Source organism: Hyla sarda, chromosome 3, assembly GCF_029499605.1.
Source record: "Hyla sarda isolate aHylSar1 chromosome 3, aHylSar1.hap1, whole genome shotgun sequence".
In the NCBI taxonomy this organism is placed as follows: domain Eukaryota; kingdom Metazoa; phylum Chordata; class Amphibia; order Anura; family Hylidae; genus Hyla; species Hyla sarda.
Window position 1 is genome coordinate 320,791,663 of NC_079191.1, and position 18,649 is coordinate 320,810,311.

General features: G+C 46.7%; 1 protein-coding gene across 2 annotated transcripts in view; it reads left to right on the top strand.

The window, feature by feature from the left end:
- The first annotated feature begins 8,433 nt into the window (after nucleotides 1-8,433).
- Nucleotides 8,434-18,649, top strand: part of SPAST (spastin) — a 67,629-nt gene continuing 57,413 nt past the window's right edge. The window contains exon 1 of one of the 2 annotated variants that reach the window (XM_056567190.1): nucleotides 8,434-8,966. In XM_056567190.1, the coding sequence (XP_056423165.1) occupies nucleotides 8,573-8,966 (394 nt within the window). In that variant the 5' untranslated portion in view covers nucleotides 8,434-8,572. The remainder of the gene's footprint in view (nucleotides 8,967-18,649) is intronic. The other variant, XM_056567189.1, reaches the window with a different exon arrangement.

Below are 18,649 nucleotides of genomic sequence, written 5' to 3' on the forward strand. Positions count from 1 at the left end.
GGGAAGACCTTCGTTTCTCCACGCCAACGCCTCGGAATCCTCAAATGGGGTCACTCCTCCCACCTCGCAGGCCATGCGGGCATCAAAAAATCCTTGCAACTCATCTCTCGTTTCTATTGGTGGCCGACTCTGGAGACGGATGTTGTTGATTTTGTGCGGGCCTGCACTGTCTGTGCCCGGGATAAGACTCCTCGCCAGAAGCCTGCTGGTCTCCTTCATCCTCTGCCTGTCCCCGAACAGCCTTGGTCTCTGATTGGTATGGACTTTATTACAGACTTACCCCCATCCCGTGGCAACACTGTTGTTTGGGTGGTCGTTGATCGATTTTCCAAGATGGCACATTTTATTCCTCTTCCTGGTCTTCCTTCAGCGCCTCAGTTGGCAAAACAATTTTTTGTACACATTTTTCGTCTTCACGGTTTGCCCACGCAGATCGTCTCGGATAGAGGCGTCCAATTCGTGTCAAAATTTTGGAGGGCTCTCTGTAAACAACTCAAGATTAAATTAAACTTCTCTTCTGCTTATCATCCTCAATCCAATGGGCAAGTAGAAAGAATTAACCAGGTCCTGGGTGACTATTTACGGCATTTTGTTTCCTCCCGCCAGGATGACTGGGCAGATCTTCTACCATGGGCCGAATTCTCGTACAACTTCAGAGTCTCTGAATCCTCTTCCAAATCCCCATTTTTCGTGGTGTACGGCCGTCACCCTCTTCCCCCCCTCCCTACTCCCTTGCCCTCTGGTTTGCCCGCTGTGGATGAAATAACTTGTGATCTTTCCACCATATGGAAAGAGACCCAAAATTCTCTCTTACAGGCTTCATCTCGCATGAAAAAGTTTGCCGATAAGAAAAGAAGAGCTCCCCCCATTTTTTCTCCCGGAGACAAGGTATGGCTCTCCGCTAAATATGTCCGCTTCCGTGTCCCCAGCTACAAATTGGGACCACGCTATCTTGGTCCTTTCAAAATTTTGTGCCAGATTAATCCTGTCTCTTACAAACTTCTTCTTCCTCCTTCTCTTCGTATTCCTAATGCCTTTCATGTCTCTCTTCTTAAACCACTCATCATCAACCGTTTCTCTCCCAAACTTGTTTCCCCCACTCCTGTTTCCGGCTCTTCAGACATCTTCTCCGTAAAGGAGATACTGGCCTCCAAGAAGGTCAGAGGGAAAACCTTTTTTTTGGTCGATTGGGAGGGCTGTGGTCCTGAAGAGAGATCCTGGGAACCTGAGGACAATATCCTAGACAAAAGTCTGGTCCTCAGGTTCTCAGGCTCCAAGAAGAGGGGGAGACCCAAGGGGGGGGGTACTGTTACGCCGAGCGCTCCGGGTCCCCGCTCCTCCCCGGAGCGCTCGCTACATCCTCGCTACTGCAGCGCCCCGGTCAGATCCACTGACCGGGTGCGCTGCGATACCGCCTCCAGCCGGGATGCGATTCGCGATGCGGGTGGCGCCCGCTCGCGATGCGCACCCCGGCTCCCGTTCCTGACTCGCTCTCCGTCGGTCCTGTCCCGGCGCGCGCGGCCCCGCTCCCTAGGGCGCGCGCGCGCCGGGTCTCTGCGATTTAAAGGGCCACTGCGCCACTGATTGGCGCAGTGGTTCTAATTAGTGTGTTCACCTGTGCACTCCCTATGTATACCTCACTTCCCCTGCACTCCCTCGCCGGATCTTGTTGCCATCGTGCCAGTGAAAGCGTTTCCTTGTGTGTTCCTAGCCTGTGTTCCAGACCTCCTGCCGTTGCCCCTGACTACGATCCTTGCTGCCTGCCCCGACCTTCTGCTACGTCCGACCTTGCTTTTGTCTACTCCCTTGTACCGCGCCTATCTTCAGCAGTCAGAGAGGTTGAGCCGTTGCTAGTGGATACGACCTGGTTACTACCGCCGCAGCAAGACCATCCCGCTTTGCGGCGGGCTCTGGTGAATACCAGTAGTAACTTAGAACCGGTCCACTAGCACGGTCCACGCCAATCCCTCTCTGGCACAGAGGATCCACCTCCTGCCAGCTGGCATCGTGACAACCCCCCTTTTCCCCCCCCAAAAAAAATAATATGTAAACAAAAATGAAGATATACATTTGTGGTATCGCCGTGTGCATAAAAATTAATTGTTAATTAAACCGGACGGCTGATGGCATATACATAAAAAAATTCCAGTATTGCATATTTCTGGTCACTTTGTATTCTCTAAAAAAAAAATTATAAAAAGCAATTACAAAAAGTCCGATCAAAACAAAAATGGTACTGATAAAAACTAGAGATCACAGTGCAAAAAATGATCCCTCACACAACCCCAGAAAAATAAAAAAGTTATAGGGGTCAGAAGAGGATGATTTTAACCCCTTAAGGACCAGGACATTTTACACCTTAAGGACCAGAGCGTTTTTTGCAATTCTGACCACTGTCACTTTAAACATTAATAACTCTGGAATGCTTTTAGTTATCATTCTGATTCCGAGATTTTTTTTTCGTGACATATTCTACTTTAACTTAGTGGTAAAATTTTATGGTAACTTGCATCCTTTCTTGGTGAAAAATCCCAAAATTTGATGAAAAAAATTAAAATTTAGCATTTTTCTAACTTTGAAGCTCTCTGCTTGTAAGGAAAATGGATATTCAAAATAAAACATTTTTGGGTTCACATATACAATATGTGTACTTTATGTTTGCATCATAAAATTTATGAGTTTTTACTTTTGGAAGACACCAGAGGGCTTCAAAGTTCAGCAGCAATTTGGAAATTTTTCACAAAATTTTCTAACTCGCTATTTTTCATGGACCAGTTCAGGTTTGAAGTGGATTTGAAGGGTCTTCATATTAGAAATACCCCATAAATGACCCCATTATAAAAACTACACCCCCCAAAGTATTCAAAATGACATTCAATAAGTGTATTAACCCTTTAGGTGTTTCACAGGAATAGCAGAAAAGTGAAGGAGAAAATTCACAATCTTCATTTTTTACACTCGCATGTTCTTGTAGACCCAATTTTTGAATTTTCGCAAGGGGTAAAAAGGAGAAAATTTTTACTTGTATTTGAAACCCAATTTCTCTCGAGTAAGCACATACCTCATATGTCTATGTTAATTGTTCGGCGGGCGCAGTAGAGGGCTCAGAAGGGAAGGAGCGTCAAATGGTTTTTGGGGGGCATGTCACCTTTAGGAAGCCCCTATTGTACCAGGACAGCAAAAAAAAAACACATGGCATACCATTTTGGAAACTAGACCCCTCAGGGAACGTAACAAGGGGTAAAGTGAACCTTAATACCACACAGGTGATTCACGACTTTTGCATATGTAAAAAAAAAAAAAATGTTTTACCTAAAATGCTTGGTTTCCCAAAAATGTTACATTTTTAAAAAGGATAATAGCAGAAAATACCCCCCAAAATTTGAAGCCCAATTTCTCCCGATTCAGAAAACACCCCATATGGGGGTGAAAAGTGCTCTGCTGGCGCACTACAGGTCTCAGAAGAGAAGGAGTCACATTTGGCTTTTTGAAAGCAAATTTTGCTCTGGGGGCATGCCGCATTTAGGAAGCCCCTATGGTGCCAGAACCGCAAAAAAAAAAACACATGGCATACCATTTTGGAAACCAGACCCCTCGGGGAACGTAAAAAGGGGTAAAGTGAACCTTAATACCCTACAGGTGTTTCACGACTTTTGCATATGTTAAAAAAAAATTTTTTTTTTAACCTAAAATGCTTGGTTTCCCAAAATTTTTACATTTTTAAAAAGGGTAATAGCAGAAAATACCCCCCAAAATTTTAAGCCCAATTTCTCCCGATTCAGAAAACACCCCATATGGGGGTGAGAAGTGCTCTGCTGGCGCACTACAGGTCTCAGAAGAGAAGGAGTCACATTTGACTTTTTGAAAGCAAATTTTGCTCTGGGGGCATGCCGCATTTAGGAAGCCCCTATGGTGCCAGAACAGCAAAAAAAAACACATGGCATACCATTTTGGAAACTAGACCCCTCGTGGAACGTAACAAGGGGTAATGTGAACCTTAATACCCCACAGGTGTTTCACGACTTTTGCATATGTAAAAAAAACATTTTTTTTTTACCTAAAATGCTTGGTTTCCCAAAATTTTTACATTTTTTAAAAGGGTAATAGCAGAAAATACCCCCCAAAATTTGAAGCTCAATTTCTCCTGATTCAGAAAACACCCCATATGGGGGTGAGAAGTGCTCTGCTGGCGCACTACAGGTCTCAGAAGAGGAGGAGTCACATTTGGCTTTTTGAAAGCAAATTTTGCTCTGGGGGCATGCCGCATTTAGGAAGCCCCTATGGTGCCAGGACAGCAAAAAAAAAACACATGGCATACCATTTTGGAAACTAGACCCCTCGGGGAACGTAACAAGGGGTAATGTGAACCTTAATACCCCACAGGTGATTCACAACTTTTGCATATGTAAAAAAAATAATAATTTTACCTAAAATGTTGGTTTCCCAAAAATTTGAGATTTTTAAAAAGGGTAATAGCAGAAAATACCCCCCATAATTTGTAACACAATTTCTCCCGAGTACGGCGATACCCCATATGTGACCCTAAACTGTTGCCTTGAAATACGACAGGGCTCCAAAGTGAGAGCGCCATGCGCATTTGAGGCCTGAATTAGGGACTTGCATAGGGGTGGACATAGGGGTATTCTACGCCAGTGATTCCCAAATAGGGTGCCTCCAGCTGTTGTAAAAGTCCCAGCATGCCTGGACAGTCAGTGGCTGTCTGGTAATACTGGGAGAAGTTGTTTTGCAACAGCTGGAGGCTCCGTTTTGGAAACAGTGGCATACCAGACGTTTTTCATTTTTATTGGGGAGGGGAGGGGGGCTGTGTAGGGGTATGTGTATGTGTAGTGTTTTTTACTTTTTATTTTATGTTAGTGTAGTGTAGTGTTTTTAGGGTACAGTCGCAAGGGCGGGGGGTTCACAGTAGTTTCTCGCTGGCAGTTTGAGCAGCGGCAGAAAATTTGCCTCAGCTCAAACTTGCAGCCGGATACTTACTGTAATCCTCCGCCCATGTGAGTGTACCCTGTACGTTCACATTGGGGGGGGGGGGGGGGGAACATCCAGCTGTTGCAAAACTACAACTCCCAGCATGTAGGGTCTATAAGTGCATGCTGGGAGTTGTAGTTTTGCAACAGCTGGAGGCTCCGTTTTGGAAACGGTGGCGTACCAGACGTTTTTCATTTTTATTGTAGGGGTATGTGTATATGTAGTGTTTTTTTACTTTTTATTTTATTTTGTGTTAGTGTAGTGTAGTGTTTTTAGGGTACAGTCACATTGGCGGGGGTTCACAGTAGTTTCTCGCTGGCAGCTTGAGCTGCAGCAGAAAATTTGCTGCAGCTCAAACTTGCAGCCGGATACTTACTGTAATCCTCCGCCCATGTGAGTGTACCCTGTACATTCACATTGGGGGGGGGGGGGACATCCAGCTGTTGCAAAACTACAACTCCCAGCATGTACGGTCTATCAGTGCATGCTGGGAGTTGTAGTTTTGCAACAGCTGGAGACACACAGGTTGTGAAACACCGAGTTTGGCAACAAACTCAGTGTTTTGCAACCAGTGTGCCTTCAGCTGTTGCAAAAGCTACAACCCCCAGCATGTACGGACAGCGGAAGGGCATGCTGGGTGTTGTAGTTATGCAACAGCGGGAGGCATACTACTTTGGCTGGGGATGCTGGGGATTGTAGTTATGCAACAGCTGGAGACACACTGGTTTGCTACTTAACTCAGTGTGCCTTCAGCTGTTGCAATACTACAACTCTCAGCAGTCACCGACAGCCAACGGGCATGCTGGGAGTTGTAGTTATGCAACCAGCAGATGCACCACTACAACTCCCAGCATGCACTTAAGCTGTTTGTGCAAGCTGGGAGTTGTAGTTACACAACAGCTGAAGGTACACTTTTCCATAGAAAGAATGTGCCTCCAGCTGTTGCAAAACCATAAGTCCCAGCATGCCCATAAGTGCATGCTGGGAGTTGTGGTGGTCTGCCTCCTCCTGTTGCATAACTACAGCTCCCAGCATGCCCTTTTTGCATGCTGGGAGCTGTTGCTAAGCAACAGCAGGAGGCTGTCACTCACCTCCTGCTGCTGCTTGATCGCCACACAGGTCAGTCCCTAACCGCCGTCGTCGCTCCTGGGGCCCCGATCCCAACATTAACGCCGGGGATCGGGGTCCCCAGCACCAGAGGTGCACGTCCCGCACCCGCTCACGTCCTCCGGAAGAGGGGCGGAGCGGGTGCGGTAGTGACACCCGCAGCAGGTGCCCTGATTGGTCGGCCGGTAATCCGGCCGACGAATCAGGGCGATCGTGAGGTGGCACCAGTGCCACCTCACCCCTGCAGGCTCTGGCTGTTCGGGGCCGTCTCTGACGGCCCCGATCAGCCAGTAATTCCGGGTCACCGGGTCACTGGAGACCCGATTGACCCGGAATCGCCGCAGATCGCTGGACTGAATTGTCCAGCGATCTGCGGCCATCGCCGACATGGGGGGACATAATGACCCCCCTGGGCGATATGCCGCGATGCCTGCTGAACGATTTCAGCAGGCATCGGGCACCGGCTCACCTCCGGCTAGCGGCGGGGGGTCGGGAAAGGACAGGACGTACTCCTACGTCTTCGGTCCTTAAGGACTCGGAAACGGGGGCGTAGGAGTACGTCCATTGTCCTTAAGGGGTTAAACATACTAATTTTCATACAAAAGTGTGGTAGCCCAGTACGGGATGGTCTTTAGGCGTACTCTCCTGCCCTGTCAGGCAGTGTCCCTCAGTGTCCCCAGGGCCCCCTGCAGTTGTTTTCTCCCATGTAAATATGTTTTGCATATAAACCCTGGGTGGAGCTAGCTTCTCTCTCTTGTTCCTGTGGTCCAGTGCAGTCAAGTTGTCTTAGGGTATGATCACACATGTAACGGAATTACACGCTGAGAACATAAACATCAGTGTGAATGGGTCTTCTGCGAGACCTGCTCACACTGCGGAATTTCAGCGGTGGACAATTCCGCCACTGAAATTGTTCCGTGCAAAGAAAGAACATGTTCATGCTTTGCGCGGAAGTCCGCAAACACAGCATGGCCATCAATGGTGACGGCGCAGGGTCGTGCGGCGGTCCGCCAAAGCATTTCCAGCGGTGGCCGCCAGAATGGAATCTCCGCTTGAAGAATTCTGCGAGCGGAGATTCCGTTCACAATCCGTAGTGTGTACATACCCTTAGTGTGTGCGTCCAGAACATTGGAGGCCTTAAGTCAAGTCCTGCAGCCACAAGTCAAGTGTACAGTGCACAGTGTCAGTCAAGTCTGTTGTCTATCCAGCGTGGCCTGCACTAAATTCTCCTGTCTACTACAAGTCTAAAAAAACCTGCGAGGTCTCTGTGTCACTGGTCACCTCTTTGGGCCCTGGCTGTACTGCATAGACTGTCCCAACTGTCTACCCTCAGTAAAGCTACCGTTGTCCATAACTTAGCGTCGGTGTCCTCATTGCCCCCCGTGCCTAGCCCAGGATTCAGTGGTATACCTTCGGGTGGTTAAGGCTAAACCACACCCTGGCGTCACTAACGCAAGGGGTTAATACCATCTGCTCCTAGGGTAACAACATCTGCCCTGCACCTCACACCCCGCCATACCACAAGAGTAAAACAGAATAAAACATATATAATTTGGGTATTGTTGTAACCGTTATGGACCAATAGAATAAAAAGAACATGTAATTTTTTTCCAGAAAGTGCACCACGTAGAAGTGGAAGTCCCCAAAATTTATAAAAGGGTTTTGTTTTTTCAATTTTTCCTCACAAATAATTTTTATGGTGAAATGATTGATGTCATTACAAAATAAAATTGGTGGAGCAAATGACAAGCCCTCATATAGGTCTGTAGGTGGAAAGATTAAAGCTTTATGATTTTTAGAAGGTGAGAAGGAAAAAACAAAAGTGCAAAAATGAAAAAACCCTGAGTGCTTAAGGGGTTAAACACCTTTTTTGGTCAAAATGCTGACTCAAAACGTAATGTGAATGGGGTCCTATAATGATTTGTGTATTACGGCTACACACAGGAAACCCAAAACGACAGTAAAGAACACGCCCTTACTGGGTGGGGCTCCGCTGAAAACAATCAAACAAACCATCCCAGCGAATCACTCTCGGTTTTAGTGCTGGGCGTGTCTTCATTGACAGAGCAGGGGGCGTGTCTTCTCATACAAAGGGCGTGTCTCCCAATACAGAGGATATGACTTCCCCCTACAATAAGCGCGTCTACCCATGCAGAGGGCGTGTCTTCGCACAATGAAAAAGATAAATAAAATAAAAAAACAAGTCACCAATCACGTGAGAGAATTCGGAGAACTGCCCTATCGCGTGTGGCGGGGGCGTGTCCAATTCGTCTCGGGCGTGGATCGTTGTCCTGTTTAGCCTAATACTATTGAAATTCTACGGTCTGGGCGGGGTTAATAGGGAAACGTCACGGATTGGGCGTGGCCAACTGTCAGTGCGAGAACTGGGCAGGCGTGGAGCGAGAGCTGTGTCAGGCGCAGTGGGCGGAGCAGTCGGGCGCTGAGCCCGGTGTTATGGCGGCGGCTGCGGGCACTGTGAATGAATTCTCCGGGTGGCAGAGGACACAAGAAGAAACCGGTGACCCCAGCGGCAAACAACGGACCCGGGGCCCCAGCACCGCCCTCTCGCTCGGAGTCTCCGGTACAGGGCGCCCCGCCTTCTCTTCATAAGCGGAACCTGTTCGTGTTTTCCTATCCCTTGCTCGCCGCCTTCTCTCTCCTCCGGTTTCTCGCCTTCCAGCTCGGCCTGCTCTTCGCCTGGTGCTGTGAACGCCTCTCCCGGAGGGTCATGACGGACAAGAAGCTGCCCGCGGCCCGGACACTGAGTGAGACACGGATGGCTGGGCCGCAGGAGCCGGAGGTGGTGCGGGGATACCACCAGCAGGCCTTCCACTACATCTCTATGGCTCTCCGGATAGACGAGCAGGAGAGAGGTGAGGACACGACGTCATACTGGCGCTGGATGTCAGGGTGACGTCACAATGGCATATATTTGTATACAGGCTGTGACCGTGACGTATTGGGCACCACTGCACATGGCTTGGAGTTATCAGGACCATCCAGGCTTCTGGTTTCTGCTGATTCAGATCAGGATCTGTGTATGGGGAGGAATGAGCAGCTGCAGGAGTATGACCAGTCATGTGATCCTGATCCCTGATAACAACTCAGCGCATTCTTCCTGCTTCTATGGTCTGGGACAGTGTTTCCCAACCAGCGGTTGCAAAACTACAACTCCCAGCATGCCCGGACAGCCAGCGGCTGTCCGGGCATGCTGGGAGTTGTAGTTTTGCAATCGCCGGAGGCACGCTGGTTGGAAAACACTGGTTTGGGGCTCATCTGCAACCATTTTCCTATTGACACGTAGAGATGAGTGAACTTACAGTAAATTCGATTTGTCACGGACTTCTCGGCTCGGCAGTTGATGACTTTTCCTGCATAAATTAGTTCAGCTTTCCGGTGCTCCGGTGGGCTGGAAAAGGTGGATACATTCCTAGGAAAGGGTCTTCTAGGACTGTATCCACCTTTTCCAGCCCACGGGAGCACCGGAAAGCTGAACTAATTTATGCAGGAAAAGTCATCAACTGTCGAGCCGTGAAGTTCGTGACGAATCGAATTTACTGTAAGTTCGCTCATCTCTAATCCTTAGCACACGCCACATGACAGCTATTGTGCATCTCAGGAGGAATTTTGCACCTATTGCATATTATTTGGCCTCTGGTGCATCCATTGTCTTGTCTTTTGGATGGTCCCTTTCATTTTACCAGAAAATATTCAGCGAAACAAAACTGTATAAATATAAACATTACTTACGTGGGGGGGAGGAGGTTGTAAAAGCAAACAACGCACAATTTAGCAACTTTCGGGGGATTCATGTTTAACCCCTTAAGGACCGCGTTTTTGCGGTTTTGCATTTTCATTTTTTCCTCATCACATTCTAAAAATCATAATTCTTTCAATTTTGCACCTAAAATTCCATATTATGGCTTATTTTATGCGCCACCAATTCTACTTTGCAGTGACATCAGTCATTTAAAAAAAAAAAACCTAGCTTTATCGCGATAGTACCGATCAGCCCGACTGAGCTGCCGGGAAGCTTTTACTTAGATTTTTGACGCGGTGATCGCTGTGTCTGAAGGGTTAATAGCGCGCAGCACAACGATTGGTGCCGCGTGCTATTAGCCCAGGGTCCCGGCTATGAATAGCAGCCGGGACCGACTCGGTGTAATGCGGGGTCACGGCGTGACCCCGTTTTAAACACCGGGCGCAGGGCATACAGGAACGCCCTGCATCCTTAAGAGGTTAAAGGAGATGTCCGGTGCTCACTTTTCTTATTGTATCCGTTCCGGGCTGAAAAATAAAAGAAAACAAATTTTCTCTTACCTGCCTAGGCTCCCCCGGTGCTCCGGTACAGGTGTTCGGTCCCCGGGCTGTATTCTTCTTACTTCCTGTTTGCCCGGCACGTCACACGGAGCTTCAGCCTATCACCGGCCGCAGCGATGTCCCGCCTCGGCCGGTGATAGGCTGAAGCTCCGTGTGACGTGCCGGGCAAACAGGAAGTAAGAAGAATACAGCCCAGGGACCGAACACCTGTACCGGAGCACTGGGGGAGCGTAGGCAGGCAAGAGAAAGTGTGTTTTTTTTTTTTTTTTTGCAGCCCGGAACGGATACAAAAAGAAAAGTGAGCACCGGACATCTCCTTTAAGTAGTACACTTTACGGTAAAATGCAGGTTTTTTTTTTTTTTTGTGTGAAAAATATGATTAAAACAATTAGGGATGTAAGAAAAAATCGATTCACGCGATTATCGCAATTTTTTCATTTGGCGATACTGAATCGATTCAAAATATTTTTGAATCGATTCTTTTAGGGATGTGGAATTTGTATCTCCTGACACCCGAAACAGCATGTCCCGGGCATCAGGAGATACAAGTTCCACATTTGTGGAGCCGGGCAGGCCGGATCTGACGCGGCAGCGCTCAGGGTGTATGGAGTGGGCTACGACTCGTGCCCGCTCCATACTCTGCAGCCCCCGGCTGTTCTCAGTAGCCGGGGGCCGCCGCCAATAGCCAGCATGCGGCGATCGCCGCGGCTGGCTATTAAAGGAGTACTCCAGCACGTGCTTTTCTCGTTTTATCCCGTCTGGGCTGCAAAATAAAAGAAAACACACTTTCACTTACCTGCCAACGAGCCCCCGGAGCTCCGGTACAGGTGTTCGGTCCCCGGGCTGTATTCTTCTTACTTCCTGTTATCCCGGCACGTCACACGGAGCTTCAGCCTATCACCGGCCGCAGCGATGTCCCGCCTCTGCTGGTGATAGGCTGAAGCTCCGTGTGACGTGCCGGGATAACAGGAAGTAAGAAGAATACAGCCCGGGGACCGAACACCTGTACCGGAGTGTACCGGAGCTCCGGGGCTCGTTGGCAGGTAAGAGAAAGTGTGTTTTCTTTTATTTTGCAGCCCGGACGGGATAAAATGAGAAAAGTGCGCGTTGGACTACTAGATTGCCGCTGTCAAAGCTGACAGCGGCGTCTATTGGGATCTATGAATGCTCCCTGGTGGGCGATGTATCAGGATATATCCTGATGTATCGTCACTTAGACGGTATCGTGATATATCGGGATATATCGAATCACCACACTGGTATCGCGATTCGAATCGTATCGCCAAATTCTTGGTGATTCACACCCCTAAAAACAATACCCATCTTTACATAGTTTTTCTATGATTGTACTACTTTTAATAAGTATGGTAAGTTATAGGCCTCTTCTCCCCCTACAGTTTGTTTGTTTTTCCATATACAGGACTGTAAGAGGGTAATTTTTTTTACACTGTGATCTATAGTTTTTTCTTTTCTTTTCCTGATTGGCATTTTTTATGTTCTTGCTATTTAGGCGAGGTTCACATTACGGAATTTCCGCCTGCAATTCCGCTTTGAAATTGCAGGCAGAAATTCCGCTTACTAAGATGTATAGTATAGTGAATGGGTTTCCATTCACAAAGTCACACTTCGGAATATGTGGGACACCGGCGGTGGGACACCGGCGATCTGACATCTTTTCCCCTATCCTATGGATAGGGGATAAGATGTCTAGGGGCGGAGTACCCCTTTAAGGAGAAAAATTAAGGTGCTGGTGTGTTTGGAATTGGACCCCTGCAGCGCGATTGTGGGGTGTCCGATGAGTTAAAATGGTGACCACTGTGCTGCCCGAACATCGCTCCTGCCTGAACATCTGTCTCGCTGGAGACAGTTTATCTGTGTCAATTTCACTGTACATTTGCATGCATTAAGCATATAAGTGTGTAGAGAATGAAAGTCCCCTATAGGACTTAAAAAGTGTAAAATAATTGATTAAAAAAACTTTTTAACATTTAAATCACACCCTTTTCCCATTTTATAAATAATAATAAAAAAAATAAACATTAGTCATCGCCATGTTTGGAATAGTCCCACCTATTAAAATAAAGTTTGTCATCCTGCACAGTGAGTGGCATGAACATAAAAAATACCAATCAGGAAAAACTATAGATCACAGTGTAAAAAAATGACCCTCTTACAGTCCTGCATATGGGAAAAAAATACACTGTAGGGGGCAGAAGAGATAACTTTATATACCATTTTTTGTTTTTTAAAGTCTATTTGCGTGTTATATGCCGATAAACTTTCTGGCCCAGCAGAAGGCGCTGCGGTTCAATGATTTAAAGCAGACTCTTTTGATCATGTATCATATATACCGTATTTATCGTGGTATACCACGCACCGGCCTATAACACGCACCCTCATTTTACCAAGGATATTTGGGTAAAAATTTTTTTTTTACCCAAATATCCATGGTAAAATGAGGGTGCGTGTGTGCGCGTGTATACCCCGATATACCCCCAGGAAAGGCAGTGGGAGAGAGGCCGTCGCTGCCCGCTTCTCTCCCCCTGCCTTTCCTGGGGTCTAGAGCGCTGCTGTCGGTCCTTCTCACCCCCTGGCTATCGGCGCCGCTGCCCGTTCTGTCCCCCTGACTATCGGTGCCGGCGCCGATAGCCGGGGGAGAGAAGCGGCGCCGACAGCCAGGGGGAGAGAAGGGGCAGCGGCACCCATTGCCGGCGCCGCTGCCCCGTTGCCTCCCCCCATCCCCGGTGGCATAATTACCTGAGTCGGGACCGCGCTGCTGCAGTCCTCCGGCGTGCGTCCCCTGCATCGTTGCTATGGACGGCGTGGCGCACTGACGTCATGCGCCGCACCGTTCAGTGCATAGCAACGACGCCGGGGACGCACGCCGGAGGCCTGCAGCAGCGCGGTCCCGACTCAGGTAATTATGCCACCGGGGATGGGGGGAGGCAACGGGGCAGCGGCGCCGGCAATGGGTGCCGCTGCCCCTTCTCTCCCCCTGGCTGTCGGCGCCGCTTCTCTCCCCCTGTCTATCGGTGCCGGCAATGGGGCGCCAGCACCGATAGTCAGGGGGACAGAACGGGCAGCGGCGCCGATAGCCAGGGGGAGAGAAGGGCCGGCAGCACGGCTCTAGACCCCAGGAAAGGCAGGGGGAGAGAAGCGGGCAGCGACGGCCTCTCTCCCCCTGCCTTTCAAAAAACAAGCCCTTATATGGGTCTGTTGGTGTAAAATTTAACGCGTTATGATTTTTAGAAGATGAGGAGGAAAAAACAGATTGTTTTGAGTCCTTAAAGCATACCCATCAGATCCAACAAAAACCTTTTATTTATTTATTTATTTTTTTATATATCACTCAGTACCTAATGCTGACCATGTACATCTAATTTTTGTGTCTAGCACCTTTATTTATTTTTTACACTTTTAGTTTAGCTGACTAGTCTGAACTCCTCTCAAAGGGAGGGGGCGTGGCCTCACTGTGCAGGTCTCCGCCCCCTCCCTTAGTATGCTGTCTTCTCACATCACCCCTAGCATTAGCAAAACTACAACTCCCAGCTTGTCCTCACTGACAGTAGCGGGGCACAAGCTGACAGTGGGAGAATTTTTCCTCCAGTTATGAGCCCTGCGCTCTCAGCTGTCAATCAAGGAAGTGTGTCCATGACATAGGTGATGACGCATGGACACAGCAGGACTAGTATTTTTCCAAGCAGGCGGGGTGGGGGGGGGGGGGGGGCAGTTGTTTGACTGGCTTCTTCAGTATGAAATACTGAAAATTTTCTAATAAAAGCAATTGCAAACCCTATTGGTTTTACATGCTTTACAACATATCAAAAGTTTTTGTATCTGACAGTGCCCATTTAAGGGGAAAATGGGCTGAGTCCTTAAGGGGTTAAAAGCTGAGGAGGAGAAAATGTAATTATTATAAAAATTGTCTGTGTCCTATAGGCTATAACCCGCTGTGTACTTATGGGAAGCACAGATGGAAGCACCGTTCTACCTCATTAGGTCACTTGAAGAGGAAAAGCGAGGCCCTGAACTGCTGTCGTGAGTATAGGCCAGTGTTTTCCAACTACGGTGCCTCCAGCTGTTGCAAAACTACAACACCCAGTATGCCCGGACAGCCAACGGCTGTCCGGACATGCTGGGTGTTGTAGTTTTGCAACAGCTGGAGGCACCCTAGTTGGAAAACACTGGTATAGACCATGTTGGGTTTCAGGCTGCTCACATGGAAAACATGTTGCCATAAATTTCTTATGAGGATAAAGAGATTGTCAACATGTTATTTCTAAATGGTTACATTTGATTTATTGATTAAAAACCTCTCAGTATTGTTTGTTTGCTGATAGATTTGACAGTTTATTTATTTTTTTTATAGATTTTTAACATTAAATTAAAAATACAAACATAATAAAAAATGTAAAATAAAAGGAAATCCTAATGAAAAATAAGGTTATGAATAATTGACTTGTCTATGGGGATTAGAAATGAAGGGCTAGTCCTCCAGTGCTCAGGTGTCTGTGCGGATATATTTCGGTGGGTGGTTGGATTTATATTTTGCCTCGTCCTAAATAGTGTATTTGGTGTCTGTTTTTGCTTTGGATACCAACTGTGCTGCTGAGAGTTTAGATGAAGGTTGTTGGGTGCTCTCTAAGGAGAGCCACTAACAAAGCTCTATAAATTGACTTTTGAGGCCCAGTTTGGGAAAATGTCTCTGTTGTCATGCTTGGATTACCGCACCCTGCTGAAAGCCTCTCATTTGTTATCCACCCATCTTTTTCCTTTGTATCTTAAGTAGTTTTATTGTGTTTTTATGGCTTATCGTCTGAATTGAAGATAATGACTTTAAAAACATAAAATGTAGATTATTTATCCCATATAAACTGAAAGGCTGCCCTGTGTTATTCTTTTTTTCTTTTTTTTTTTTTCTTTCTCATTTTAACTCCTTAAGGACACAGCCAATTTTACTTAAGCATTTTCTTTTCTAAAATCTGTAACTCTTTTATATTTCCATTCACAGACCCAAATGAGGGCTTGTTTATTTTTTTTTTTATTTTTTTTTTTTTGCATGACCAGTTGTGCTTTGTAATGGTATCACTCATTTTACCCTAAAATGTATGGTAAACCCCCCCCCCCCCCCCCCCCCAAAAAAAAATTTTGTGTAAAAAATTTTGGGAAGGTTTCGTTTTCACGCTGTACACTTTTCAGTAAAAATTACATGTGTTTTTTTATTATTTTTTATTCTCTGGGTCAATAGGATTAAAATTAGGGATTGACCGATATCATTTTTTTAGGGCCGATACCGATGTCGATAATCGGTGGAGGTTAGGGCCGATAGCCGCTAACTTATACCGTTATTCCGGTATAAGTTATCAGCTATTTATCCCCCCTCGAATCCGCTGCAGATCATTGATTTAAAGCGGGTGCTTTAAATCAATGCACTGCAGTGGCTTTTGCGCTGCATAGACGTCACGGCGTAGCGGCGTCTATGCAGCGTACTAGGCCGGAGCCTGTCCGGAGTGGAGAAGATGACCCCGGAAAAAGACAGCCCGGACCGGTTCACCCTCCACCCGGAATGCCGCCGGACACTACAGGAAGGAAGGAAGGATGGATGGCCCTTACCACCCCCATTACGGGTAAGTAAAATTTTTTTTTATTGACTCGGAGGGTGGGGGAGGGGCCCGACCGGTATAGCGGTACGGGCAAAAATCCATACCGGTATACCTCCCTGCACTATGGCGGGGGGGGGGGTGCGACGGGTCGGGGGGCGGTCACGGTGCGGTGGCTCGGGGGGGGGGGGGGGTTTGACACGGTGGGTCGGGGGGGCGGTCCCGGTGCGGCGGGGTGGGGGGGGTATGGCGTCGCGGTGCGGGGCATTATCGGCTTATTGGCAAGGTAATTGCCGATACCGATAATGCCCAAAATCGGGATTGTCGGCCATACCGATAATCGGTCGATCCCTAATTAAAATGATACCTATGGTTACATACATTTCTATTATTGTACTGCTTTTCAAAAAAAAATCTCACTTTTTTTTTTTTTTTTAACAAAATCAGTTTGTTTAAAATTGCCTTATTTTGACCACCCACCTCTAACTTTTCTATTTCCATATTCTGGGATGTGTGAGGGCTAATTTTTTGCGCCATGATCTGTAGTTTGTTTTAGTACCACGTTTGCGTGTATGTGACTTTTTGATCGCGTTTTATTACATTTTTTTGCAGTTTGATGTCACAGCAGAATTTTATTTTTATTATGCCGTAGGGGATCATTAACATTGTATTCTTATAGTTCGGACATTTACGCACACAACAACACCAAATATGTTTATCGTTTTTTCCGCTTTTTTGTATTAATATGGGGAAAAGGGGTTATTTAAAACTATTGGGGGGAAGGAACTTTTTAATTTTTTTTATTTGTTTTAGTCCCCCATAGGACAGGGTTTCTCAACCAGGGGTATGCGTACCCCTAGGGGTACGCCAAGGTTTATGCGGGGGTACGACAATTCACTGACCAATACCGGCCATGCATTGGCCAGTATTTGTCAGCGCAGAGCGGAGATTGGGGTGTCAGCGTCAGCTGCAGTGGATGCCGGACCTGACATGTGACGTCCCTGACGTTGCACAGAGGTGTCAGCACAGCGCAGAAGGACGTCACCCGTCAGTGCGCCCCCCAACTCCTGCCAAACAGTATAGACACAGGCCTGGTAAGAATGTTAAACTAAGTGTAACACCGCAGTATGGAAGGGTGTTATTGTATGTATCTCATATATTGGCCCAGGGGGATCCGGGGGGGGGGGGGGGGGGGGGGAGGAATAATGGCACAAAGCCCTCCATCTTAATCCCCTTGTACATATATTCTCCCCTCCCTATGATTCCTTTTTGCCATGATCCGATTATGACAAAAGGGGATCAGAGAGAAGGGGGGATGATAGCACATGGGGATTAAGTAGCACGTTAGTATTGCATTAGTATGAAGGTGAGCACACGCCATTATAAAAATTAAGTACTTTTATGACTCCATCGGCGATCTTCTGCTTTGGTCTGCTGGAAGGCAGGATGATTTGGTGATTTCTGCAGATTCTCTCAGGTTGGATGGGGATTGTCAGTGGAAGACTTTTTCAGATCTTGTCAGAGATGTACTATTGGAGTCGGGGCTCTTGCTTGGTCACTCAAGGAAATCCATAGTTGTCCCTAAGCCACTTCTGCGTTGTTTAACCCCTTAAGGACCAGGCCATTTTACACCTTAGGACCAGAGCGTTTTTTGAACATCTGACCACTGTCACTTTAAACATTAATAACTCTGGAATGCTTTTACCCATCATTCTGATTCCGAGATTGTTTTTTCGTGACATATTCTACTTTGTTATTGGTATAATTTTGTCGATACTTGCATCGTTTCTGATTGAAAAATTCCAAAATTTGATGAAAAAATTGAAAATTTTGCATTTTTCTAACTTTGAAGCTTGTAAGGAAAATGGATATTCCAATTTTTTTTTTATTCACATATACAATATGTCTACTTTATGTTTGCATCATAAAATTGACGTGTTTTTACTTTTGGAAGACATCAGAGGGCTTCAAAGTTCAGCAGCAATTTTCCAATTTTTCACAAAATTTCCAAAATCACAATTTTTCAGGGACCAGTTCAGGTTTGAAGTGGATTTGAAGGGTCTTCATCTTAGAAATACCCCACAAATGACCCCATTATAAAAACTGCAGCCCCCAAAGTATTCAAAATGACATTCAGTCAGCATTTTAACCCTTTAGGTGTTTCACAGGAATTGCAGCAAAGTGAAGGAGAAAATTCACAATCTTCATTTTTTACACTTGCATGTTCTTGTAGACCCAATTTTTGAATTTTTACAAGGGGTAAAAGGAGAAAATGTATACTTATATTTGTAGCCCAATGTCTCTCGAGTAAGCACATACCTCATATGTCTATGTAAATTGTTTGGTGGGCGCAGTAGAGGGCTCAGAAGCGAAGGAGCGACAAGGGGATTTTGGAGAGTAAGTTTTTCTGAAATGGTTTTTGGGGGGCATGTTGCATTTAGAAAGCCCCTATGGTGCCAGGACAGGAAAAAAAAACACATGGCATACCATTTTGGAAACTAGACCCCTTGAGGAACGTAACAAGGAATAAAATGAGCCTTAATACCCCACAGGTGTTTCACGACTTTTGCATATGTAAAAATAAAAAGTCACTAAAATGTGTTTCCCCCCAAATTTCACATTTATGCAAGGGTTAA